Raw genomic sequence first — 25944 nt, forward strand, 5'->3', positions numbered from 1 at the left:
GCCCCCTCCCCCTGTCCCCCTCAGGGGTAGGGGTTGGAGTAGCTCCTGGCCGAGGCCCGGCAGTCGCTTGGCATCCCTCGAGGGATTCGCAGCTGGCCGTGGCCGTTGAGCGTCGTCGCGATGGAGCTGCCCCGCTTACTGTGGCCGTGGTAGTGCTACTGTGGCCGTGGGAATATGGCCGCGCCGCTGCCCGCGGCTGCCGCCTGGCTCCTGGCCGGGCCGGGGGGAGGCGGCGAGAGGGAGACGCGGGTCGCGCTGCGGTCGCCGCTGCTGCTGCCGCTGCTGCTGGGCATCCTCCTCAGCCGCTGCCTGGGAGAGCAGCCGCCGCGCGCCGCCTCCGCCTCAGCCGCCGCCGCAGCCTCCTTACTGCCCGGCGCCTCCGACGCTGAGGAGACGGTGATCATCGGGCTGAGGCTGGAGGACACGAACGACGTGTCGTTCATGGAGAAGGGCGTGCTGCGAGTGAGCGAGAGGAGCCGGGTCAAGCTGCGGGTCTACGGGCAGAACATCAACAACGAGACTTGGTCCCGCATCGCCTTCACCGAGCATGTCCGGTGGAGGGATGGCGAAGGCAGGCGGCCGCCGGCGGAGCAAGAGGACGGCCCGGCCCCCGTGGGCTCTACCTCCCCGGCCCCGCAGCGCTGCGGCATCCGCACCTCGGACATCATCATCCGGCCGCACATCACCCTCAACCGCCGCACGTCGGGGGTCATCGAGATCGATATCAAGCCGTTGCGAAAAACGGAGAAGAGCAAGTGCTATTACCTGTGCACCTCCGTGTCCTCCCCGGCTATCCTGGGGGGGCCAGGGAGCTCGGCCGGGGGCAGCGGTGGGGGAGGGAGCATCATTGGCCCCGATGGGGGCCCGTGGACCGAGACCACCTGGATCTACCATGATGGTGAGGATACCAGGATGATCGTGGGAGAGGAGAAGAAATTCTTGTTGCCCTTCTGGCTTCAGGTGATCTTCATCTCCCTCTTACTGTGCCTCTCTGGCATGTTCAGTGGACTCAACCTGGGACTTATGGCCCTCGACCCTATGGAGTTGCGTATTGTGCAGAACTGTGGGACAGAAAAAGAGAAGAATTACGCTAAGCGTATTGAGCCTGTGCGCCGCCAGGGGAATTACTTGCTCTGCTCCCTGCTGTTGGGCAATGTGTTGGTCAACACCACTCTGACCATCCTGCTTGATGATATTGCTGGTTCTGGACTGGTGGCCGTGGTGGCCTCCACTATCGGTATTGTCATCTTCGGTGAGATTGTGCCGCAAGCTATTTGTTCCCGGCACGGCCTTGCTGTAGGCGCCAACACCATCTTCCTCACCAAGTTTTTCATGATGATGACCTTCCCAGCCTCTTACCCAGTCAGCAAGCTTCTAGACTGTGTCTTAGGGCAGGAGATAGGTACTGTCTACAATCGTGAGAAACTACTTGAAATGTTGAGGGTTACTGACCCCTACAATGATCTAGTTAAGGAGGAGCTGAATATAATTCAAGGGGCGCTGGAACTCCGCACAAAGACAGTGGAAGATGTAATGACTCCACTACGGGACTGCTTCATGATTACTGCTGAGGCTGTGCTTGATTTCAACACTATGTCTGAAATCATGGAAAGTGGTTATACCCGTATTCCTGTATTCGAAGGGGAACGCTCCAACATTGTGGACCTCCTTTTTGTCAAGGACTTGGCCTTTGTGGATCCTGATGACTGCACTCCGCTCAAGACCATAACCCGTTTCTATAACCACCCGCTGCACTTTGTCTTCAATGACACCAAGCTTGACGCCATGCTTGAGGAATTCAAAAAAGGTGGGATGGTGGTGGTTGGTGATGGGAGTGGGGAAGATGAATGCAAAAAGGAGCTTTAAGGGCTGGAATTTTGTTTATTTTTATTTTTTAAAGAAATGAGAACAGATTCTTGGGATGCTGAATATTACTCAAAACAAATTTTATGCTTGCATGGTGCAGTTGTAGAGTAGTAAACAGTTTCTTTCGCCCTCACTTCCCCCCTGGTAGTAGGGTTTCATCTACTGCCCTATTCATTTTTGAGTCTGTACACTTTGTTGTGTATTATTATATTACTAAAGAGGTGATTTAACATTTTTTCAGCAGACAATGTGTATAAGCATATGATATGGAATCCTTGCTCCCTCCACTATGCATCGTTCTTATTTACCTTGTTACATACGATATGTTTTATGTGTCCACACTTTGTTTTTTTATATGTACATCTCACCTTTCTGAAAAAGTGTCTCTCATGACACAAAAGTAGTTTTATGGGCCAAAGTCACGTGTTTGTGTAAAAAAGAGCATGTACAAATATCTAAGCACAAGATAATGGATCACAAGACTTGTAGCAGTGTTCTTGGCTTACCATTCATGGTTTGTCTGAGAGAGACGTATGACAAGTTCATATTTGTTGTAATACTAGGAGCTATGGCTTAGCTCTGGGTACTGTGGCAGCAGGAGAATCTGGGGAGGAGTGAAGCAGCTGTGATTTTTTTGGTGAGTAGCTGCATGGTTGCACATTCATGCTTATCCATGGTTGGCTTAGTATTATGTGCAAACTGAGCCTTTGAATAACTCTAAAACTGAGTTCCGTGTTTAAAGCTAAGCGAAGTATTATTTATAGATCGTTAGGAATTAATTCTGAACTAAAGTTGTCACATGTTGCAAGATTCTTACCTGGAAGACATTTATGTGGGAATCAATATAAAGGCTGGATGAAGATTATAACATGTGGTCTAGATTGGTGCTTTTCACTCCTTATACACATACTGAGAAGCTGCTATTGGTTGTGTTCTCCCACTTTCACACACTGATAATTTGAAGTAAAAATGTGTACAATAAGGTCACATTATGATCAATGTGTAGGTTTTCCATTAGGTCTTGCACAGAAGTGTCTTTTGTATGATAACTCTCCCGTAACGTGAAGTGGTCCTTCAGTGAAGGCTACACTATAAAATATTATTGGTATTTACAGTCACTCTGTGTTTCCTACTACTGGTACATACATGGTAAGTGCTGACTCTAATCATGAACACTTAATGGGCAGCTTGGACCATATGAGTTCTATGATTTCTGAATTCTGCAATATAGCTCCTTTAGTCTTACGATGATTAGAAAAAACACATAGCAAACTCTCTTACTCTAATTATCTGTTTCTCAAGTTCAATAAGCAAGGGCACAAAGGCTTATCTTTGATGATTACCCATCAGTTGTGGAACTCTTCACTGCAGGCTTAACCAAGCATGAGCACCGTTTGGAAAAACTGTACGACCCACCTGTTTGAGCTGGTCTTCAGCATCAGATATATTGGGAAGGTATAGCAAAAGATGCACATTGTTCTGTTTCATTTATTCATTCATTTTTTGTTAAGCACCCTGAGTCTTCAAGTTGGAGCAGTCTAGAAATCTAAAGAAACAAATTATTGATTAAAAGTCCACAGATCAGATTTAGTGACCTGTGGCCCAGTGGACCATCTTAAGAGTTGCATTTGCTATACAGCTGGGCAAACAGGTTACTGCTAGTGTTAACCTTTTCTCAAGGTAATTCCTGCACTGTGACTGAACTTTTGCACTCAGTTTCTGATTGGTAGACAGTAAACTTTGCTAGTTAAATTACAGAGCACTATCTTGCAAGGCTTGCAGGAGAGGTTAATAATAATAATAAAGGTTTATATGCTTGAAGCAACAGAAAGAGCAGGCAAGTAGTAGGTCCCTTGTGTGAAGATTGAGAAATGCTATTGAGTGACAGAGAAGATGGAACCACTGAACACCTACTTTGCTTCTGTCTCCATTTAAAAGTAAAGCAGTGCCCAACCTGGTGATAACAGAATAAAGGATGCAAGGGAGGAAGCTGAAGCCCAAGATAGGAAAAGAGGTGGTAAGGGAACACCTGGTTATTTTAAATGAATTCAAATCTCCAGGGTCAGATGAGCTGCACTCAAGGTATGAAAGGAACTTGTGGGTTCCTTTCATAATCTCTTGAGAATTTTTGGAGAACAAGTGAGGTCCCTGTGGACTGGAGTTGTCCCCATCTTCTAAACGGGAGAAAAAAGAAGACCCAGGTAACTACTGACCTGTGAGCTCGACATCAATAGGTCCTAGAACAGATATTGAAACAGCCTGTGAGCACTTAGAAAAGGATGCTGTGATTACTAAAACCCAGCATGGTTTTCTCAAAAACAAGTCATGCAGACAAATCTTATTTTTTTTATAGAGTTGCAAATTTGTTGGATCAGGAGAATGCTGTGGACATAGCTTATCTTGATTTCAGTAAGGCTTTTGACAAAGTCTCCCATGATAATTTTGAACAGAAACTGGTAAAATGTGGACTGGACAAGATAACTGTTAGGTGATTTTGTAGCTGGTTGACTGACCGAACCCAAAGAGTGCTCACTAACGGTTCCTTATCATCTTGGAGAAAAGTGACAAGGGGGGTGCTACAGAGTTCTGTCCTGGGCCTGTTGTTGTTTAACATAATAAACCAATTGGGTGAAGGTATTGAGGGGATGCTCATACAATTTGCAGATGACACCAAACTGGGAGGGGTAGGCAATGCCTCTGAAGACAGAATTGGGATTCTAGATAACCTTAACAGATTGGCGAACTGGGCCCAAACTACGAAAAGGAAATTCAAAAGGGACAAATGTAAGTTTCTGCACTTAGACAGGAAGAACCAGCTGCAGAAATATAATCTGGGGGGCACCTGGCTTGCCAGTAGTACATGTGAAAAGGATCTACCACTACCTGAACATGGGTCAACAGCGGCAAAAAAGATGATCAAAGGCACCAAGCCTTATGAGGAACGGTTGAGGGAACTCTGTATCTTAAGGAGACTGAGAGAAGATATGGTAGCCATCTTCAAATATCTAAGGGGCTGCCACATGGATGATGGAGCAAGCTTCTTTTCTCCTCCAGAGGCTAGGACCTGAATCAATGGATTTGAGTTATGAGAAAGGAGATTCTGAAATAACTTTCTGACAGTAAGAGCTATTCAGCAGTAGAACAGACTTCCTAAGCAGGTGGTGGACTCTCTTTCCTTGCAGGTTTTAAAGCAGTTTGGATGGCCATCTGTTTTGTATGATGTAGCTGAGATATTTTCATTTCATTTCAGACTAGATGACCCTCAGAGTCCCTTCCAACTCTACAATTCTATGCTTCTATCTAATCAGCACACTTAACATTTTGTTCTAAGCTTTAGTTTTTCCATTTAATAATAACTCATGTTTGAGTTGACTATAAGTTCTGAAATATTTTGATTCAAACAAATTAATGAGAGACCTTAATGGTTAAATCCGTTTACATGCCTGCTGTATCTTTATGTATTTTAGGTAACCATTTTCTAAAGAAGGTGAAAGTGAAAAGGTAACCTAGGATGTTTTATGGTCACCTGAATTATAACTTCTGAGCAGTACATTTGGGCAGATTGAATGATAAATTATGAATTCTGAAGCTATTTCTTTTTACTATGGCTTTCCCATTTTTATAGCAAAAGCTTCCATTTCTACAATGTCACTAAGAGCAACAAGAACAAGAGGACTATGATGGAAAAACCCAAAATGGAATAATTTAAAATGTAACTAAAGCAAATGCTTGTTTTCCAGCCCTGTTGTAGTAGATGCTTTTAGGCTGCAATCCTATATCAATTTACCTGAGAGTATGGCCAGCAACAATAAAACTGTTAGCACATTTGCAAAGCTAAACAAGGTCTGATATGGTTTCAGACTGGATGGGGGAACCACTTGTTGAGATACCTTCATTGCAGGGGATTGGACTAGGTAACCCTTGAGGTACCTTCCAACTCTACAATTCTATGATTTTATGAACTCAATAGCTTATTCCCAACTAGCCATGCATAAAATCACAGGGTTATAGGAATGTAAGCCACGTTGAACACTGCATGACTGATTTCTGAGTAAAAATGTATAGGATTGCTTTTAGTGGTAGTGTAGAAGTGAAATACGGTCATACCTTGGAAGTCAAACGGAATCCATTCTGGAAGTCCGTTTGACTTCCAAAACGTTCGGAAACCAAAGTACAGCTTCTGATTGGCTACAGGAAGCTACTGCAGCCAATCGGAAGCTGCAGAAGCCCTGTTGGACATTTGGCTTCCAAAAATAGTTCACAAACTGGAACAGTCACTTTGCGGCGTTCAGGAGCCCAAACGTTCAAGAACTAAGCTGTTCGAAAACCAAGGTACCACTGTATGTTGCTATGAAAATGCTGGTACTATATTAAAGGTTTTTTTTGTAGTAATCTGCAAGCCTGTCTAAATAATGATTTGTACACATTTGTTTCGATTGGAGATGGGAACCTTCCTTGATCTGATCTGGTGTGTGTGTGAGAGAGAACTACTCTGAAAAGCTGTAGTAAGGGCTTTATTCCATTGTAAAACAAAGCCTTCTTGAATCTGGTAGGTTAGTAGTGTGGTATTGTATGGAGGGAGCCCATGCCAAAATTGTTTAGGATATGATTTAAGTCCTATTGTTTCCACATAACTTCCAGACCTTTTATGGGAACCATAGATGTTCCTGGTTATTGCACCAAAATGTACTTGGACTTGTGTATTAACATACCTCATTTTTGCTATTGTATCTGTATTATAGCAACTGTACTTCTTCATTAGTGATGCCTTATTAGCTTTGAGCTAGTTGGTTGAGCAATAGTTCTCTGATATATAATATCTTTGTAAAATAGCAAATTCCCTTTACTATTTTATCCCAACTTGCTAATAAGGTATCATGATTCCCCCCCCCCTAACAGTAGAAATATGCTGATGTCTATACTTTCCCCCACTTCAAATTATTTGAGGAATACAGAGTGTTGGGCTGGCCCTACAGGGTAGATTTTGGAAATGATGAAAGGGCATATTTTGATTTTGATCAGACTGGAAAGTTTAATCAGACTGCAAGTTTAACATTCAGTGCTTCAAGGATTAATAATAAGAGCCATTTAAAGTACATTAAAAACTGATTGACATTTAGAGTTGCTGAGTATGTGACCCTGACTAGTTTGGAAAGATGAATTACTGTCTTTGTACTTTAAAGCCTGAGGCTGTGGTGTTGCTTTAACTCTAATAATTTGACTGTAACTTAATGTATTTTCATGGTAGCAGCTAAAATGTCACAAAAGCCCTGCGTTGCACATCCTGTCCATTTAGTCTATCCACTACCCAGAAGCTCCATGCATTGCCCATTGAAAGCCTTTCTCGCCCTCTCCCTGGCTTTGAACCCTTAACAGAGATAGGAAACATAGAATCATAGAATTGTAGAGTTGGAAGGGTCATCTAGTCCAACTTCAATGCATCTTTCAAATTTTTTCTCTGCTGGGTTTTGTTTCCCCTCTCTAATTCTATGTGATGCTCTGGCAGAGGTGCAGAAAATGATCCTTCAGAAACGATAGAATAAAGACCATTGCCTTGGTTTGAACTTCTTTTTTGTTGTGACTTCTAGAGGAAGAACTGTGGACATGGGTTATTAGGTTATTAGCACCCTGTAACACCATACATAATGCGGCCATAGGACTAAGTTCTGTGTAAATAGCTTAGTTTTATCTCTAGAAAGAAGCTAGGTGTGTTCATTTGCAAAAAGCTGAGCAACTTGGCTTCAGGTTGACAGCATGGAGTGCATAAAAGCTTTGGTTTGGAATGAAACTTGTGGGCAGTTCTTTGCTTGCCTCTCTTCCAATTGACAAGTGTGTTTTTAATGATCCTGTTTGCTTGAGCCTTGGCTAAAACCGCTGGCATTCCTTCTTGTCGTTTTTCTTCACTGGCTGTTCTCAGCATGTATGATCCTAAATCCAAAGCCTTCTATTTCTAGCTTACTGCAAGAATTCAGCTTGAAATGCCTTGTGTTGTGACACTAATATTGTAAAGCTGGCACACTTAGCACAGACCGTTCATTGTACAGCAGCTTTCCCAGTGCCCTTTACAGCCCTACAGTTCAGGAGTTTCTGTGAGTTATTCCTTATCTGCTACAATAGTAGACCTGGAGAAGTTGAGTTTTGCTTCTTGTTCTTTTTAAAATCTTTCTGTTTGCTACTGTATTACACTACAAGCTTGCTGAGTTTGAATTAATAACCTGTTTCACAGAAAATGCGCCTGCATCATTCTGCTTTTGTGATCATTTGAGTGCACTAAAGTTTGCTTTCCTTTGGTCTCTGCTCAGATCTGGTCAGAGCAGTTTCAAGACTTAAATGTTTATAAAGTTGTGTGATGGCAGAGAATGTTAGTTAGTGTAGATTACTGACATTCCCATGTCTGTGTTTTGTCTAAGGTGTTGGCCTTTGAAGAAATGGTACCTGTTGGTTGCTCAGAAAATGTGCTTTCATTGGATGTAACTATTATTGGATGGGTTCCCTGTTTCTCAGTTTTTTTCATGTTGTAGGAGAAGTGAGTTTCTTGATCCTCCTGTGCCTCTGTTAATCTTGGAGTTCAGCTATGGAAACTATTTAAATTCATCTGTTTCTTATTTTGGTGTGTGTTAGTTATTGCAAACTGTGTTCTTGTTTACACATTTAATTTATTCTCTGTCTTTGTGTTGTGGTTTCTGCATGGTGAGGTGCATTCATCTTAATCAAACCAAGTTTTCCATTTTGTAATTTATCTGTTTCATGAACAAGAAAGCATACCAATTGTTTCAACAGCCAGTTAGCATTTTGCTTTGTAAATAGAGCCTTTGCCCATTAGCATGATCTAAAACCTTTTGTTATGCTGTGTGCTTACCTTTTATACTTCAAAATAGCAGAGCAATTCTTCTGGTTCTGGAGAAAGTGGTGTAGTTGCGGGAGCCACCAATTCCAAACCCCTGCTGACTCCTTTTGGATAAAAAAAAAAAAAGATTCTTTCTCATTGACCCCAGTGGAAAGAAGCATTAGTATGCCAGTTTCAGGCTGGTGTGTACTTTTTCTCCATTCTTGGGGAGCTTTGAAAGAGGGCTTTGGGCCTAACATGCCTTTGGTATGCCTCATTTAACCCTTTACAGTTATTGTGAGGAGCTTCCAGGCTATTTGTTTAATCCGGCCTGACATGGCTTCCAATTTGGCCTGTGAGACCATTTTCTCCCAAACCCATGTCCACTTGTCCCACACTTGATGTCATATGTGCTGCCAAATGTGGAGCTGATAAGAATGGAGTAACAACGGGACAACTGTTGAAGCACCAATGGCAGAAGAAAGCAAGCTGTGAAGATTCTGCAGCTATAAGAGGAGCCCCCTGGGAGTGAACTTCTTACTTTTCCAGCAAAGGGGAAGAACCACAGCATTCTGTTGTCCCTGGGATGCCTTCTAATGGACTGTAGGATTGCTTCCTTAGTGACCAGGGAGATAATTATGAAACAAATTAATTAGTTCAGTTCTCTCTTTAGCTATGCAAATACACTAAATAAGATCACTTACATGAAGACAGACTTAGATGTACATACTGCATTTTGGGCAAAATATTTCAAACATTTCATAAGCAAAGACAGAGTAGCTGTACACAGTAGTATTTCTCTATGACACAGAATATAAATGTCCATACTGTTTGGTTGATATGGTCACTTTTTAAAAAAATGGCTACAAAAATATACTCTATTCTAGTTTATGATTTGTAGCTATTGTGTCTTGGACCTTGAAACCTGCATTTCCCCAAGCTTTAATTTGGTGTTGTTTTTTTATATGATATTTATTGAAAATTTTTGAGATTACAGAGAAAAAACAATGACTAGTTATTAATTCCAGTGAGTCTACCCTATGACTAACGTTGGATGCAGCCCATAGATTCTTGCATGGATGCTTGTATAAAATGGGGGATCAATTTTTAACCAATTTATTTTTAGACATGTTCTATTTAGATTCACTTACAAAACTTTTAAAAAGCTTTTTAAAAATCAGATTCAAATTTATATACCCAGTCTTGCGACATAGTATTATTTCAATATCTGTATACATTCTTCTTGTTTATGAAGTGGTCTTGGACAAGGTAATCTTCACCCTAACCTAGCCCTGGTTTGTGATATGAAATAAATATATACTGTAACCTACTTGGAGTAAGGCAGCATAAAGAAATCTTCCAGAACTTTTTGGCCAAAGCTGCCTAGCAAATTTGAAGCTGAATTCTCCATACCTGAATCTAATATTCTTTTTGCTTCACCATATTGATCCTTTTCCTAGTTTGGAAGGCTTCCCTGGTAACCTTGATAGATTTTTTTCCTCAATGGTCTTTTCAATCTACTAAGTTCTTCTGGCTTCAGATATGATAGATGCTGTCAGTCTTCTACTGGGCCACTTGCTATTGACATATAAAGCCCTGAGCAGCTTGGGACTAGGTTAGCTCTGGTAATGCCTTGCCTTGTATACCCCTGCCAGTTGCTTTGGTCCTTCTGAGAGGCACTCTTGGTGGTGCTGTTTGCTTCTGAGGTTTGTCTTATATATACCAAAGCCAGGGCCTTTAGTGTGGTGGCATCTGCTCCTTTGGAAAGTGTTCCCAGGGAACATCAGGCAGGCATCTACAGTGCTGGAGTGGTATTCAACTAAATAGTTACACTACTGCCACAACTTTTAGCTGTGCAACATAACTTACTCTCTCTTTTTTCTGTGTCCCTTCTAAAACAGCTCTAGAGGGTTGAGGAATTTGTAAAACAATCATATAAATAATCATATTTTACATAATCAGTAAATTATTGTAAACATAACCATAAACATTAATATCATCAAAAGAGATTTACCGTTCACTACTCATAACGATCAAGTTGATGTAAAAATATTCACAGAAATTTGTTTTTACAGCAACTTGTTATACGTAATGAATATTTTACTTTGTATTACTGTGTATTTCATTTTTCATAGGTAATTTGACCACATCACTTGGGCATATTGGCTAAGAGACCAGATTCATGTGACTAATTATTTGGTACTTCTTTAAACCACTGAGGAAGACCTCTGTGGTGTTCGATATATATTGTTTATCACAAGTTTGTTGGCCTGTTACTCATATGGATAGATAACTTTAGTTCATTTTAGTTTTAAAATGCCTACATTTATTTCTTCTTAAGATTTGAGTAATATATGTTCATACACTTTCTACTTGTGTCCTTGCCCTTGTAGTTTATGCTTTGCCTTGAATTTATTCTCCTTTGTTTTGGTTTGTGCATAGGCAGCTATATTTCTACAAACAATCAGGAGCCTTAAACAGATGCTATGCTGCTAGTGCAGTGACTCTTTCAAAAGATGACAGAGAAATTATGTCAAGGATGCCACTAAATGAATTACTTTTCACTTTAGCCCTGTCAGGCCTGGCCATAACAAGTAATATTTTGTCTTGTTTTGCCTTGTAGTCTAATAAATGAGAAATGTCCAGTTTCTGCCATATAAGCAATTTCCTCTCCCTCACTTCCCCAACAGCATTTAGTCTCATGATATAATTTGATAGTTTACCAGACCTATAGAGAAGAATATTAATAAACCTCTTCTGAAGATTTGAGAGCTCTGGAAAAGGATTTATTGAAACTGAAGTATTTTTAACATTAATAAGCGGTTCCCCTGTGCTGAGATTGAGAAGCAGGTATAACTTTGTTTTATTGGGAAAAGCACATGGTCTAGAGACTTGGAAATTATTCTTCTAATCTAAGCTGCTGTGTAGTTTAGGCCAAGGCGGGTGTAATTCTATGTTCTCTCTTGGCTGTAGCAATGCAGTAAATGCTTTCTGATACAGTCATACCTCATGTTACGTCCGCTTCATGTTATGTTCTTTCAGGTTACGTCCCGCGGCAACCCAGAAGTACCGGCAAGGGTTACTTCCGGGTTTCGCCACTTGCGCACTTGCGCATGCGCAGAAGCACAAAATGACGTCGCACACATGTGCAGAAGCGGTGAATCGCTAGCTGCGCGTGCGTAGATGTGCTGCTGCGGGTTGCACTCTTTTCATCTTGCGAACGGATCCTCCAGAACGGATCCCGTTTGCAACCAGAGGTACCACTGTACTTTATCTCCAGTCTTTCTCTTTGTGCAACCACCCTTAACGTCTGCTGGTTGCCACAATTCATAGAATGGAGATGTGGGTCGCTCTTAAATAGCACTTGGTGGCATGGGGTGAGTGCTGGAGGGCAAATATTAGACATCCTCCCTTTGTTTCCGTCAGAAGAATGAAAACTAAATAATTTGAATAGCCTGCTTGTAATTGGGATTCAGATAATACATTTAAATATATTTAAAGTATCTGTGCAAAATGGAAGCAAAACTTAACACAAATAACATCTTTAATTATTGTCAACATTCATTTGTTAAAACCACCACCACCACCTCACTGTTAACTTCTGATGGAATACACATCACGGGAAAATAGAGACTGGAAAACACATTTAAATGACATCTTCCCATCAGAGCCTTTGCTGCTTCCCCCCTTTCTCCCTTCAGAGGTTGGATTTCCATATGGCATAGCATCATTTGTAACTTGGAACTTTGAAGGAGCATAGGTGAAATTGGGCCAAAAAAGTGCCCACTCCTTTTGTGAGGCCATTAGTCTCAAATTATAGTGTAGTTACAATTTTAGAGATTTTTGGGAAAAGGAGGAATTCTTACACTTTTTGAATGGGGCTTACCATGATAGATATGACATGGCAGAATGTTGCAAGCAGCCTTCTTTTTAACTGGGGTTTTTGTTTTTTAAAAAAGCTTTGCCCTTCTTCAAGGCAATGGTGGAACTGGAACAAGTAGTATCCTGGCAATGTTCCTCGTTGAAAATGGCCTGCTGGGAACAGCACTACAAACACAAACCCCTGTGTTGCAAAATGTAACATTCTACAAAAAATGCAAATGCAGCACACTGGCTAATAACTGTTAGTGAATATATAATTGGTTATGATGTCATTCAAAATAAACGAATAAGCCACTTCAAAATGATGTATATATCATACAACACATCTCATAAAATATACAAGTAACTACAAGTTGTTATATGCATCAAAGTCAAACAAAGAACCAAACAAATCAATGAATAGTAAGGAACGCCAAGCCGTCTCTCAAAGGAAGACATCTCACAAAAGTCTCAAAGGAAGATGTCTCTCCAAAGTCTCAAAAGGACAGTATATCTGGAATAGTTCAACTGTTTCGGAATAAAGTCTTCATCAGCAAATAATTATCAATGAAATATACACACTAGTAGGGATCATGCTAGTGGATCAGTGCTCACTGGTCAGAGATGATAGGTGTTGTAGTCCAAAGCACCTGGAGGTCACTCTAGGAAGCTGACTTACAGGAATGCAAGTTAAATCTTTGGTAGAAAGGTATAGACATAAGGATGCATTCAAAACAATTGGTATTTAAATGCATTTTTAGCAACTGGAACAAAATAGATTCATAGCATTGTGTAATTTAAGCTGAAATTGAGACCCTGGAATGCTTGGTCCATTAATATATAAGCTTAACAAAAAAATAGTGCTTTGATGGGTATTTCCAAAGCAGTGTTGCAATTCTTGGTCTACAACCTGCTGATTAAACTTTTAATTTTGAGTCTCTCCCAGTTCCACTAATTGAGCTCATAAAACTAGCCCTTGACACTGGAGGACTGCAGTGCTGTGAACCATGCCATGTCTAGTGAGCATGACCTGGCACACACAGAGTGATTTGACAAGGTCCTAAACTGCAGCCTGCCAGCTACAAACAGTAGCGTAAATGCTAAACACTAATGAGCTGCAGATACCAGCACATGGCTAATGGCCTCAGATCAGCTGGCCGCTGCAGCCTAGCTACTGTCAAGGTCATCTGACCAGCTCAGGTGCATTTGGTGGTGTGTGTTTTATTATTGTGATGCTGTTTAAGGGGTGTGGAATGTTGCTGTGAATTGCAATTTCTCCTTTAACTTTGACAGGGAACACTTCAGCTCTGAGATAAAATGGTAAGTTAAATGCTCTGCAGTATGAATACAAGAATAAATATCTTGTTCTGCATGGGAATTATAGGGAACCTACTCAGTGTATGGGGCAGTTTGTACAGCTGAGTTGTTGACAGTTTGTAGGTAAATCGAAAGAAAAAAGGAATGAAAAGGCCATAACCTGAGAGAGGTAAAATTGTTTTCTGAAATAAATTTGCCTAAAAAATAATGATTGATCATGAATACTGAGATTAGATAGTTGTTTGTTTAGCCTAATTTTGGTTTGCTTGAATGTGTAAACTCAGTATTTCAGATTAACCATATTGTGTACACTGGTACCTAGGGTTAAGTACTTAATTCATTCCGGAGATCCATTCTTAACCTGAAACTGTTCTTAACTTGAAACACCACTTTAGCTAATGGGACCTCCTGCTGCTGCTGCACCGCCGGAGCACGATTTCTGTTCTCATCCTGAAGCAAAGTTCTTAACCTGAAGCACTATTTCTGGGTTAGCGGAGTCTGTAACCTGAAGCGTCTGTAACCTGAAGCGTATGTAACTTGAGGTACCACTGTATTACAATCTGTCTTGAGGCAGTGTTAAAATGATAAAACAATAAAAGCACAGTACTATTAATAAAATACAAGTGATAACCCAAAGGACACCATTTAAATAATAACATTAAGCACCAGAAAATGCTTGAGTGAACAGGAATGTTTTTAACATAGATTTAACACAGTTAGTGGTGTGTGCACCCTGAATTGCACCTCAGGGTGAGCCAGTAGGGTAGTGGTTAAAGTAACTGTTAGACAAGGGTTTAGGAAAACTGGTAGGAACCTCTAAACCAGGCACCCCCAACCTTCGGCCCTCCAGATGTTTTGGACTACAGTTCCCATCATCCCTTACCACTGGTCCTGTTAGCTAGGGATCATGGGAGTTGTAGGCCAAAACACCCGGAGGGCCACAGATTGAGGATTCCTGCTTTAAACAGTCCTGAAGTTCCTTGGTGACCTTGGACTTATACTGTCTCTCAGGATAATATAAGGATAATGTGGTGGTAGACCATGTGTACTATGCTTAGCTACTGGCAGAAAGTGGGATAAAAGTGGGATAAAGATGTACAGTGGTGCCCCGCAAGACAAATGCCTCGCAAGACGGAAAACCCGCTAGACGAAAGGGTTTTCCGTTTTTGAGCTGCTTCGCAAGACGATTTTCCCTATGGGCTTGCTTTGCAAGACGAAAACGTCTTGCAAGTGTTCCAATTTTTCCCCGCTCCCCCCTTTTTCTAAGCTGCTAAGCCGCTAATAGCCTTTTAGCCGCTAATCCCCTAATCCTTTAATAGCCGCTAAGCCTTTAATAGCCGCTAAACCGCTAATAGCGCTAAGCCGCTAATAGGGTTGCTTCGCAAGACGAAAAAACCGCTAGACGAAGAGACTCGAGGAACGGATTAATTTCGTCTTGTGAGGCACCACTGTAATAGTATTCATAGCTTTTTCTACCATATTTCATACTACGAAGGTGGCAATCGTTTGTAGATTTTATAGCGTTCATTTTTGTTGCAGAGGAATAAGATACTTTGTCGTTGTAAACCACAAAACTACGGACACTTCACTTGTTGTTGGATACTGTGATTCTATTTTTTGTTTCCTTGCTATAGTGATGAGAAGTGCTCATACACCCCCTATAGCTACACATGAACACCTGTTACCTATTTAAAAGATAATAGCGTATCCATTACATAAATCTTTTTGCCCTTTTGTTCTTTGTGGCATGGCACCAGCATGGCAACCCAGTGACATCACAGAATGCCTGTTTTGTGGAAACTGTTAGTATCAGGCCACTTCGGCTGTTAAGGGCAAACAGTGAACAGAGTAGCAGTTGATGAGTACCAGCAGATCTTTGAAATCACAGCAGAAATGTTTGCCTCAGGTTACCTGCACATTGCAAAATACAATAATGCCACCTTTGTTCATACCCCTTGGACCTGCCATTTCTACAAGGTATCTGATTGTATCATGGCCATTTGATGCCAGTATTCAGCCTCATGTTATCTAGCACTATGCTTTCCAGAGTATAGAGCAGGTGGAATGTGGTAATGATGTTAAAAGACTATATGTGTGGTCATAGGCATGCCGTTTGGCACTGACTATCCGAAAGGTTAATCTTGCAAGTTCCATAATGGAATGTATAACATATGGTTGTATAGGAATTCTTATGGATGGATGGAGGAATTTTTTAAGGGTGGGTAGATGGAAGGAAGGAAAATTGCTCCCAGCATGCTCAATTTTCTGAAAGCCCAATGTATTTGAAACAAATGACCGTGTACAGAGTAGAACAGGTATGGTAGATAGTCAAACCTATTAAAACTTAGTTCATGTTGATTGTACCTTATAGAAGTGGTGTAACATTAAATCTATGCATCTTTAAATCAGCGATGGAGTAATAAAGATAAAACGTGATAGCAGTCTTGTCACAAAAGGGAGAAAAAGTGAAATTTGAAGTGTTTTCTTTTTATAAAAAAAGATAAAAGAAAACCATTTGAGAAGTGGTGGTTCTTAAGTGTCCAGGATTGGGTGATACATGCAAATAAATCAAATGCAGTACTTCATGGAAATGTATGTATAAGGATGTCCCTTAAAAAATTAAAGCATGACTCCCCAGAAGAGTAAAATTTCTGTTCTTTCAGTTGGAGGATCTAATTGAATATTTCATATATATTATATTTATTAAATTTCTATACCACCCGTCATCCACGGATCATAGGGCAGTTTACAGTATAATAGAGGTGATACTTGTAGTTCATTCCATGCTGGCTGAATGCCAACCAGCTAATTACATGCTGCATATCTAACTTCAATAGTTTAGATTGCTTTCTTCCTTGAACTATGTGTGATGTGTTTATGTAAGAGGCAGTGCCGAGGTTAAGCTCCACTATGGCAGCTGTTCACTTTTCAGCCGTGTAAAAATGCTGAACAACATACACAACATGATAGGCTGTATGTAGTTATATGAATTCTTTTAAAAAATTCTTATTTAATTATTATTTAATTTTTATTTAAATTCTTTTTTAATTCTTTTCTTTTCTTTCTTTTTTAATTCTTCCCCTCCCCCTTTTTTCTTTTCTTTTTTTGATAGTGTTTTTTAGTTTGATAGTGTTTTGAGCTTTATTTTTCTAGAATATTGTGGTTTTTCTAAATACGGAATGTAATTTAAAAATAACCAGTAATGATATATCAAAAGGTTCCCGCCCGCATGCCCTCTATAGCTTTTTATGTCTATAAGGTTTTATCTTAGTAATGTAGAAACATAAACTTAGAAATTAGTCTCTGTTTTGGCAACTGTTAAACCAGGCATCCCCAACCTTCAGCCTTTCAGATGTTTTGGACTACAAATTCCCATCATCCCTGACCACTGATCCTGTTAGCTAGGGATCATGGGAGTTGTAGGCCAAAACATCTGGAGGGTCACAGGTTGGGGATGCCTGTGTTAAACAGAAGTGCTGTCAAGTTGTGGTTGATGTTCTAAATATGCACACTGCATAATGGGTCAGTTCATGTGTAATGCCAAGCCATAGTTTGAAATGAGTCTTCCATTTGAGTTTGCAGGGCAGGTAAAGACTATATCAGGCATAGGCAAACTTGGCTCTCCAGATGTTTTGGGACTACAACTCCCATCATCCCTGACCACTGGAGGGCCAAGTTTGCCTATGCCTGAACTATATGATTTGCTTGGACACACACACACAAACCCAAGGATGCTCAAACAAGTTTAGTGTTGCATGTTAACCAACCCAATAGTGACTAGCCAAATTTTGAGTGGTGGAGCTCCTATATGGGCAGTGAAATGGGAATTATGAGTGAACACTCACCCACTTTACATAAAACCTGATAGGTCATTCTATAGAAGTCATAATATGATCAAAAAGTATATATAAAAATGAGAAAGGGTTAAAATGTAGATTATTAACATTATTCCCAGGCAGTTCTTCAGGATTGATCCAGTCATCTTTCAGTGCTTTTTTCCAAAAAAATGTTTAAGTCTCATTTTGACTCAAGAAGATCACCATTTTATAGTTCAAATCGGGGAAAAGAAATACAGTAAATGGACAAAAGTACAAAGATTCACAAAATGTTTAGGGGTATGCGTCCCCCCCCCCCGAGAAAAAAACCACTGTCATCGTTAGTTTATAACCTGTGTGTTCCTTTTTAAAAGGCTGAATGCATAGTTTGATTGTCTACATCCCTTTGTGGGGACAGGAAATCAAGATTTAAATGAGCTATTAACTTTTTTTAAAATGCTGGTATAATATTTTACAGAATGTGAAGAGATAGTTGCTTGCTGCCGTCATTAGCTTTTATAAAGATCATGCAAAACTTTATCAATTTGTCTGTCAGCAGTCAGCAGGAAATTGCTGAGAGTGCTCTGATTCTTAACTGGACTGCGCTGGCTGTGAACAGATTTGAGAATGTCAAAGCAATCTAAGGTTGCTAGCTTTTTTGCTTCTTATGGCGTTCTTTCCCATCTGCCCCTCCTCCTGTACTTTAAGTAGTCGGAGAGAATGTATTCTGTTTAACCTTTGCACCCACAGAGTCAACGCTAGGCTGTATTTTAGAGGTACTATTGTCCCAGTTTTCTGATGGCAGCAGTCTCAGGCTGAAACTAGCCAGCTAGCAGGCTATTTAAAATTTGTAGTTTGTAATATAAGTTCTGAAAAAGAATCAAGATTTCTGTGCAAATCTGAGACTGTTCCTGAATATTACTCTTCTAGTAATTAGAAGTTAATTTTGAGCACCCATTCTTATGTTATGTTTTGTTTGCATCAGCATGCTTTTGTTGCAGCTGTTAAGGGTTCTAAAAATTCCTATTTGTTTTTCACATGCAGTGTCTTCTAGTTTACTGTACAAAATGGCTTTTTCCTGTAATGGGCATTTCTCTGTATTTTTGGGTAGGCTTAACTTCTTTTAAAAAGTCAAATGTTCACATAAAGTATACTTCTATAAACACTGCTAGTTTTGTGGGAATAAGGGTTTTTAATATTTGATGTTTTACTGTGTTTTATTTGTTGGAAGGTGGGTGTCTATAAAGAATAATAAATTATTATTATAATAACTGAAACATGAGAAATGTCTTAGATCAGGGACAGGAAACCTGTGGCCCTCCAGCTGTTGCTGCATTCCCATTCCCATCATCTTCTTGACAGTTGCCCAAGCTGGCTGGGGATGTGAATTGGAGACCAACAACAGGAGAGGGCCACGTGTTACCCACCACTGTAACCACTATTTTACCATTGTAAAATAGCTGGAGTTGTGTGAGATGGAAGGGAAAAGTTAAAATCGTGCACACATCCTTGTATGCCTCAATCTGGTTTGCAGGGTGGAAAAAACCAAAATAATGATGGAAAAGGAATGTTACCTTTGAAGAGAATATGAAGCATTTGCCCAAAGACCATGGATAATGTTAAGGACTATAATTTTAATAACAAGAAATATTATCTCAAGTATTGCTGGAAATGAAACCATAACTGGGACAAACAATTAGCAGCCTTCCTCAGTATAAACTGCTAAGAGATAACCTAAGGGTTATATGAGGGAAAGATCTCAAAGTGGAGCTGAATCTAGTACAGTGGTACCTTGGGTTAAGTACTTAATTTGTTCCGGAGGCCCATTCTTAACCTGAAGCACCACTTCAGCTAATGGGGCCTCCTGCTGCCGCCGCACTGCCAGAGCCCGATTTCTGTTCTTATCCTGAAGCAAAGTTCTTAACCTGAAGCACTATTTCTGGGTTAGCGGAGTCTATAACCTGAAGTGTATGTAACCTGAAGCGTGTGTAACCTGAGGTACCACTGTATTGAGAACATTACCTGTACTGAACCTGTCCACCTCTTGGTTAATAGCAGCTGGGGGGGGATGTTCATTGTTCCTCTGTTGTCATAATTCCATTCAGTTCAGGCCCCTCATAATGCTTTCAAATATTTGGAAAAAAAGAGAGATCTGATCACAGATCTTGTTTGTTGCATTTAGTTTGGCCCTTTTTTGGGGGGGAATTTCACAACTTTAATGAACAGCTCATATCTAGTTATTTATTGCTATAGTAGTCTTAAATTCAATAATTCTCTCCATGCTGCTGTGTTAATAGTTCAAAATTGCAATCTAATTTAGTCTTATAAAATAAGCTCATAAAAGTTACTAAGCTGCTCTCGGCAAGCTAGTATCAAACACTGTGGATGGGGGATGGAATGATCTGCCCTTCCTTGTTCAGCCTGCTCTTTCACCTGCATGGAATTCTTGGTTGTCTAATCAGGTGAGTTGTTAAATGCAAGACTGAACTAAATATATAAGCATATTAAAACTATTCTACACTGTGCTTATGTTGGTTCTCACATACAAAGGCATTTAAAGAAACCTGCTTTGTTTCTGCCTGCTTTTCGGTGGAGTACTCTTCCCTAGTTCACCAGCTATATTTGCCCCAGTGGGCCTGGGAACAGGACCCAAGTACCCTTCTTCACTAGTTATTCTAATCTTTCTTCTGTTCAATCTCTTCCTCAGCAACAGCCAGTGTTTGAAATTCCCCATGTGCCAGGTACATTTTGTGACTGGTGCAGGTCCAATTACACCCAAATGGAGACGTCTTGTTGCAGGTTTGGCACCTGACATCTCCACCATCTGGCTAGCAAACAGCAGCGGTTTCTGCTGGCTCATGCACAATCCAAGTAACCTGTGTGGTGGCGTTTTGCCCAAGACTGGACAGGAGAGGAGGCTGGAGACCAGTGGTCTCCCACAGCAGTGGGGGTCTATTCTGAGGAGAGAGACTGAGAAAGAGCTGGGGCGGTAGGGAGCAAGTGTGAGGGACAGGTTGGCTGCTGAGTCTTCACCGGAGAGGCAGTGCTGGGCAGGTCCCGCAGCAGGAACTCTTGCTGTGGGGGCTTCCAGTGGCCACAGCTCTTGACTCTTCTTCCTCTTCACCCCCCTGTGGCAATGTTATGGCCCCTTGCTGGAGCACGGAAGGGTCCCTTGGAGGTCAGTGCAACTCCTTCTCCTTGTCATCTCCTCTTGTGGTAGTAACTGGCCTCACCAAGGAGGATGAGGGAGGGAGGGAGGGAGGAAGGAAGGAAGGAAGGCACAAAAAAGCCAACTAGCCTGATCCATTTCCTCATTCTCTCTCTTTGACCCCACCCTAGCTCTCCTTCTTGGCCTTATAATATGGTAAAGGTAAAGGACCCCTGACAGTTAAGTCTAGTTGCGAACAACTCTGGGGTTGTGGCGCTCATCTTGCTTTACTGGCCAAGAGAGCCGACATTTGTCTGCAGTCAGTTTTTCCGGGTCATGTGGCCAGCATGACTAAGCCGCTTCTGGCAAAACCAGAGCAGCACACAGCCTTCACCTCCTTCTCCCTCCCCAGTTTGCTTTTGTAGGTTGGTTTATTTTTCTCTTCACTACCCCCTTTGGCCCTTCTTGACTTGCTCCCCCCCCCCACTCTTCATCTCTCCATTCTTCTTGGGAGTGGGCAGAAGCCCCCCAAGCAGCCCCTTTCATTCTGCTTATTTTCGTTCTTTTGGCATCAGTGCCATCATATCTTGCATGGGACTTATAGTGGTACCCCGCAAGACGAATGCCTCGCAAGACGGAAAACCCGCAAGACGAAAGGGTTTTCTGTTTTGGAGGCGCTTCGCAAGACGAATTTCCCTATGGGCTTGCATCGCAAGACGAAAGCCCATAGGGAAATGCTGGCGGTCGGGAGCAAAGACTTTCGCCCACAGCCGGCCTTCAGAAGAGGACCTCTTCTGAAGGCCGGCGGGGGGCAAAAGTCTTTGCTCCCCCCGCCTGCCTTCCCCCCCCGCCTGCCCCGGGCGATCTTAAAATGCTGGCGGGCGGGAGCGAAGCGTTCGCTGCCGACCCCCAGCATTTTAAAATCTCCCCCTGTCCCGGGGAGATTTTAAAATGCTGGGGGTCGGGAGCGAAGCGTTCGCTGCCGACCCCCAGCAGTTTAAAATCTCCCCGTGTCCTGGGGAGATTTTAAAATGCTGGGGGTTGGTCGGGAGCATTCGCTCCCGACCCCCAGCATTTTAAAACGCTGTTCCGAAGCGGGGGGGGGGGGCGGGAACACCTGCCCCAACCGCCCCACTTCGGAACGCTGTTCCGAAGCGGGGGAGGGGGGTGGGAACACCTGCCCCAGCCGCCCCACTTCGGAACGCTGTTCCGAAGCGGGGAGGGGGGAAGGGAACACCTGCCCCAGCCGCCCCACTTCGGAACGCTGTTCCGAAGAGGGGCGGGGGGCGGGAACACCTTCTGAAGGCGGGCAGGGGGGAAAAGTCTTTGTCCCCCCTGCCTGCCTTCCCAGGGGCTTTTAAATCGCCCCGGACAGCGGAGAAGTCCTCCGCTGTCCGGGGCGATTTTAAAATGCCGCTCGCCAGCATTTTAAGATCGCCCCGGACAGCGGAGAAGTCCTCCGCTGTCCTGGGGTTTTTTAAAATGCTGGGGGTGGGAAGAAAAGCCCTTGTCCCCCCCCCAGCCTTCAGAAGAGGTCCGGGGACAGACTGTCCCCGGACCTGGTCTGAAGGCGGTTTCCCTAGGAACGCATTAATTGATTTTCAATGCATTCCTATGGGAAACCGTGCATCGCAAGACGAAAAAACCGCAAGACCAAGAGACTTGCGGAACGAATTAATTTCGTCTTGCGAGGCACCACTGTACTTCCAAGCAAATGATTCAAGGGAGAAAGAAGGAATCTACAGTACATCCAATTTACCCAAGAAAGTGACTTCAATTAAATTGTTATAGAAAATGGTATTGCTGTCTTGTGCAGTCAACAGTGTAGCTTTTTAAAGCTGTTGTTAGTACAGAATCAGGAAATGGTAGTTACTATGGATTAATTTGCTCAAAATACAAAGGTATGGTTTGGGGTGCTCTTTTTATTTTGGATACTTTTTCAAAAGGCCACAAAAGACACCTGAAAATAACCCAAGGGAATCAAAATAGCAGCAAAAAAAGTGGGAAAACACCACATTATGCTTTTAAAATTTTGCCTAGACGTTCTGTTGCAGGGCCTGCAACCCAGGTTTAAGGGAACATTTGATGTTCACTGATTGTGTGAAAGGAATTAATTGTGGGGTGAAAAGTAAAACTAATCTGGATTGGGAGCCATACTGGCTTGAAAGAAATATAGAACACAAATCTTTTGAATTTTCTTCACTCCATATATTGCATAAGCCCCATTTTTTGAAGAGTTGTAATATGCATTTCTTGTCTTTATCTTTTAAAAAGTTCCTCCAGGTGGCGTCCCTCAGCAAATTTATTGAATTTACCTAATATATTTTGAATAATGTCAAGTTGCTTCAAGTTTGATGTATATACGGATCCAACAATTAATTAATTCATTGTCTGTTTAATAAAAACATATCTACTATTCTTGTCTTTTAAGTACTGAATGGATTTTAAAGTTTATTCCTTTGCCAAAAATGACTTCTATCCCCGGCCTTTACTTTAATCTGGTGCTTCCACTTGCTGTTGAAACCAGCTGCCACTGAGGATTTTACCCCTAGGAGGTTTATGTATTTCTTGTAAAAAGGCAATTTTGGCTTCATTGCATGTATGTATGAATCAATGTGTTTCTTTTCACTAATTCCCCTCATGTTCAGGGTTATGGCTTTTAGACATATCCAAAAGTTATTACTATAATGCATATATGCAACAACTTGTTTGGGCAATGCTAATGTTTTCCCTTTGGGGCTACTAACAATTAGTAAATTATAACATATAATAAATGATATAAAAACAAATATCTGACTTCTACTAGGAGTAACACATTTTTCCACATTTTCTCTGGTGGTTGGGCAGACCTCTGACCCTGCCAACTGTGGTAGGGGAAAATCAGTAAAAGACTTACAAACATTTCAACATTCTACATACAATATAAAGCTGGGGTGGGGGTGGGTTATAAAGAATAATGTTAGAATTAAAGATATCTGGGCTCCACTGTTGCCCACTTCACATTACACTTTATATGGTTTTGGCTGGAGAAAGCACATTTCCACTGTGGGACATGCACTTATTTCAGAGTTAAGAGTATTGGTTTGATGTAATATACAGTGGTGCCTCTGGTTACGAACTTAATTCATTCTGGAGGTCTGTTCTTAACCTGAAACCGTTCTTAACCTGAGGTACCACTTTAGCTAATGGGGCCTCCCGCTGCCGCTGCACCGCCACTGTGTGATTTCTGTTCTCATCCTGAGGTAAAGTTCTTAACCCGAGGTACTACTTCCGGGTTAGCGGAGTCTGTAACCTGAAGTGTTTGTAACCCAAGGTACCACTGTATTGTAGTGCATTATAGTACAGTATAGCATAGTATGGCTTGAAGGAAAGAAAAACAGAATTCCATTTTTTTGCGAGAGGGGTAGGTGGTTAAGGTGGTGGGAAAGGGAAGGGAGAGCTGAATTGAATGTAGAAGTAGAAGATAAGGGATGGAATGTTAGGAGAGGGGCTTGGGAGGAGGGGGCTGGGTGAATAGGAGTCAAGGACATGGGTAAGGGGTAGAGAAAGGGCAGGTGTTGGGTTAAAGGCTAACATGAAACCAGGATACAGTTCTCTTTGAGATTTGGTTAAGAGTGTCCACAATATCTGGAAGGTCTAGGACATAGGAATTTGCTTGGTGTGCTGTAGTGGTCTCATTTGTTATGGTGTGTGAGGTGTTTACCAGATCTTTGCTCCTATTCGCATCCTCCCAAGCTCCAATTCTTCCTTGCCTCTCTTTGCTGCCATTCTAGAGGTAGGTTGATTTCAAGATTGTTGAAGAGATCTGTTGCTTCTAGTCTATTTGTTGCTTTGAGCAGTGTTGATCCTCTCATGACAATAAGATGGAAGGGGAAGCCCCAGCAATATTTCATTCCAGCTTTGTGCAGTTTCATCATGCAAGCATGTAGATTTTTCCCTTTTTTTTCAGCGTTTCAGGAGCCAGATCCTTTGTCACCATAACTGGGCTGTTTATATAAGTTATGGGTTTTAAGGGGAGCGGGTGGTGCTGTGGTCTAAACCACTGAGCCTCTTGGACTTGTTGATTGGAAGGTTGGTGGTTCAAATCCCCACGGCGGGGTGACCTCCCGTTGCTCTGTCCCAGTTTCTGCCAACCTAGCAGTTTGAAAGCACACCAGTGCAAGTAGATAAATCACAGTGTCCCGTTGCACCAGAAGTGGTTTAGTTATGCTGGCCACATGACCCAGAAGCTAGCTGTGAGCAAAGCCAGCCGCCTTGCCCTGAAAAACAAGATGAGTGCCACAACCCCAAAGCCGCCTTTGACTGGACTCAGTGGCGTAGCGTGGGGGGTGCAGGGGGGCCGGCCGCACCGGGCACAACATCTGGGGGTTAGGGTTAGGGGGCGCAAATCCACGGGTTAGGGGGCGCAAATTACTTGCCTTGCCCTGGGTGCTGACAACCCACGCTACGCCACTGACTGGACGTCCTTTACCTTACCTTATAGATATTAGGTTCCTCATTTTGTTCCACACTTCCTACTTCTTGCTGTAATGGGCAAAGCAGACAATTACGTATATCTTGGGAGTGGGGTGGAGGGAAACTACCTCCCTCAGTTTGGATCCAAGTGCTCTGTGTGCCCATTCAAAATCACAGTAAAAGATTATGAGGTTTGGAAGCATTGATTTAAGCCATGAGGCAATAAATTGTGCAGGATTATTTTCTTCTACCCTCCCCCCCCCAAAAAAACCCCAAAATGGAAACATTAATAAATTCCCCTATTTTGTTTTTCTGCAACTTCAAGCTTGGTGCATATATCTCTATTTAATTTTTTTAGTTGTTTGATCTTTTTGCTATGAATTAGGCTTAATTCTTTTGTTTCTGTAGTTGTTTCTGTTAAAAGAGTCAAGCCTTGTGTTAAGTTCCATCAGTTTCATTTCCACTGGAAGCGTTAGTTCTTTCCAAGTATTTTTAATAAGCTCCTTTATGGCTTCTTTTTGTGCTGCAAATTCTTCTCTTAAGATATTGTTACCATTTTCTTTCTCCAGCGAGGAAGAGGCTTCTTTTGAGGGCAGTGTCATCTCGCTGTGTCCTGCATTAGTGTCCTTGTTGAAATGAGCATTCTGACTCAGAGC

The 25944-nt window shown here is 42.0% G+C and overlaps 1 protein-coding gene across 1 annotated transcript in view; it reads left to right on the forward strand.

The window, feature by feature from the left end:
• The window catches only part of CNNM2 (cyclin and CBS domain divalent metal cation transport mediator 2), a 125706-nt gene that overhangs the window by 763 nt on the left and 98999 nt on the right, over positions 1 to 25944 (forward strand). The window contains 2 exon segments of the mRNA XM_082224828.1: positions 1 to 161; positions 163 to 1807. Of these exon segments, the coding sequence (XP_082080954.1) occupies positions 1 to 161; positions 163 to 1807 (1806 nt within the window).

The sequence above is a fragment of the Podarcis vaucheri genome (assembly GCF_965113315.1).
Source record: "Podarcis vaucheri genome assembly, chromosome: 5".
NCBI lineage: Eukaryota > Metazoa > Chordata > Lepidosauria > Squamata > Lacertidae > Podarcis > Podarcis vaucheri.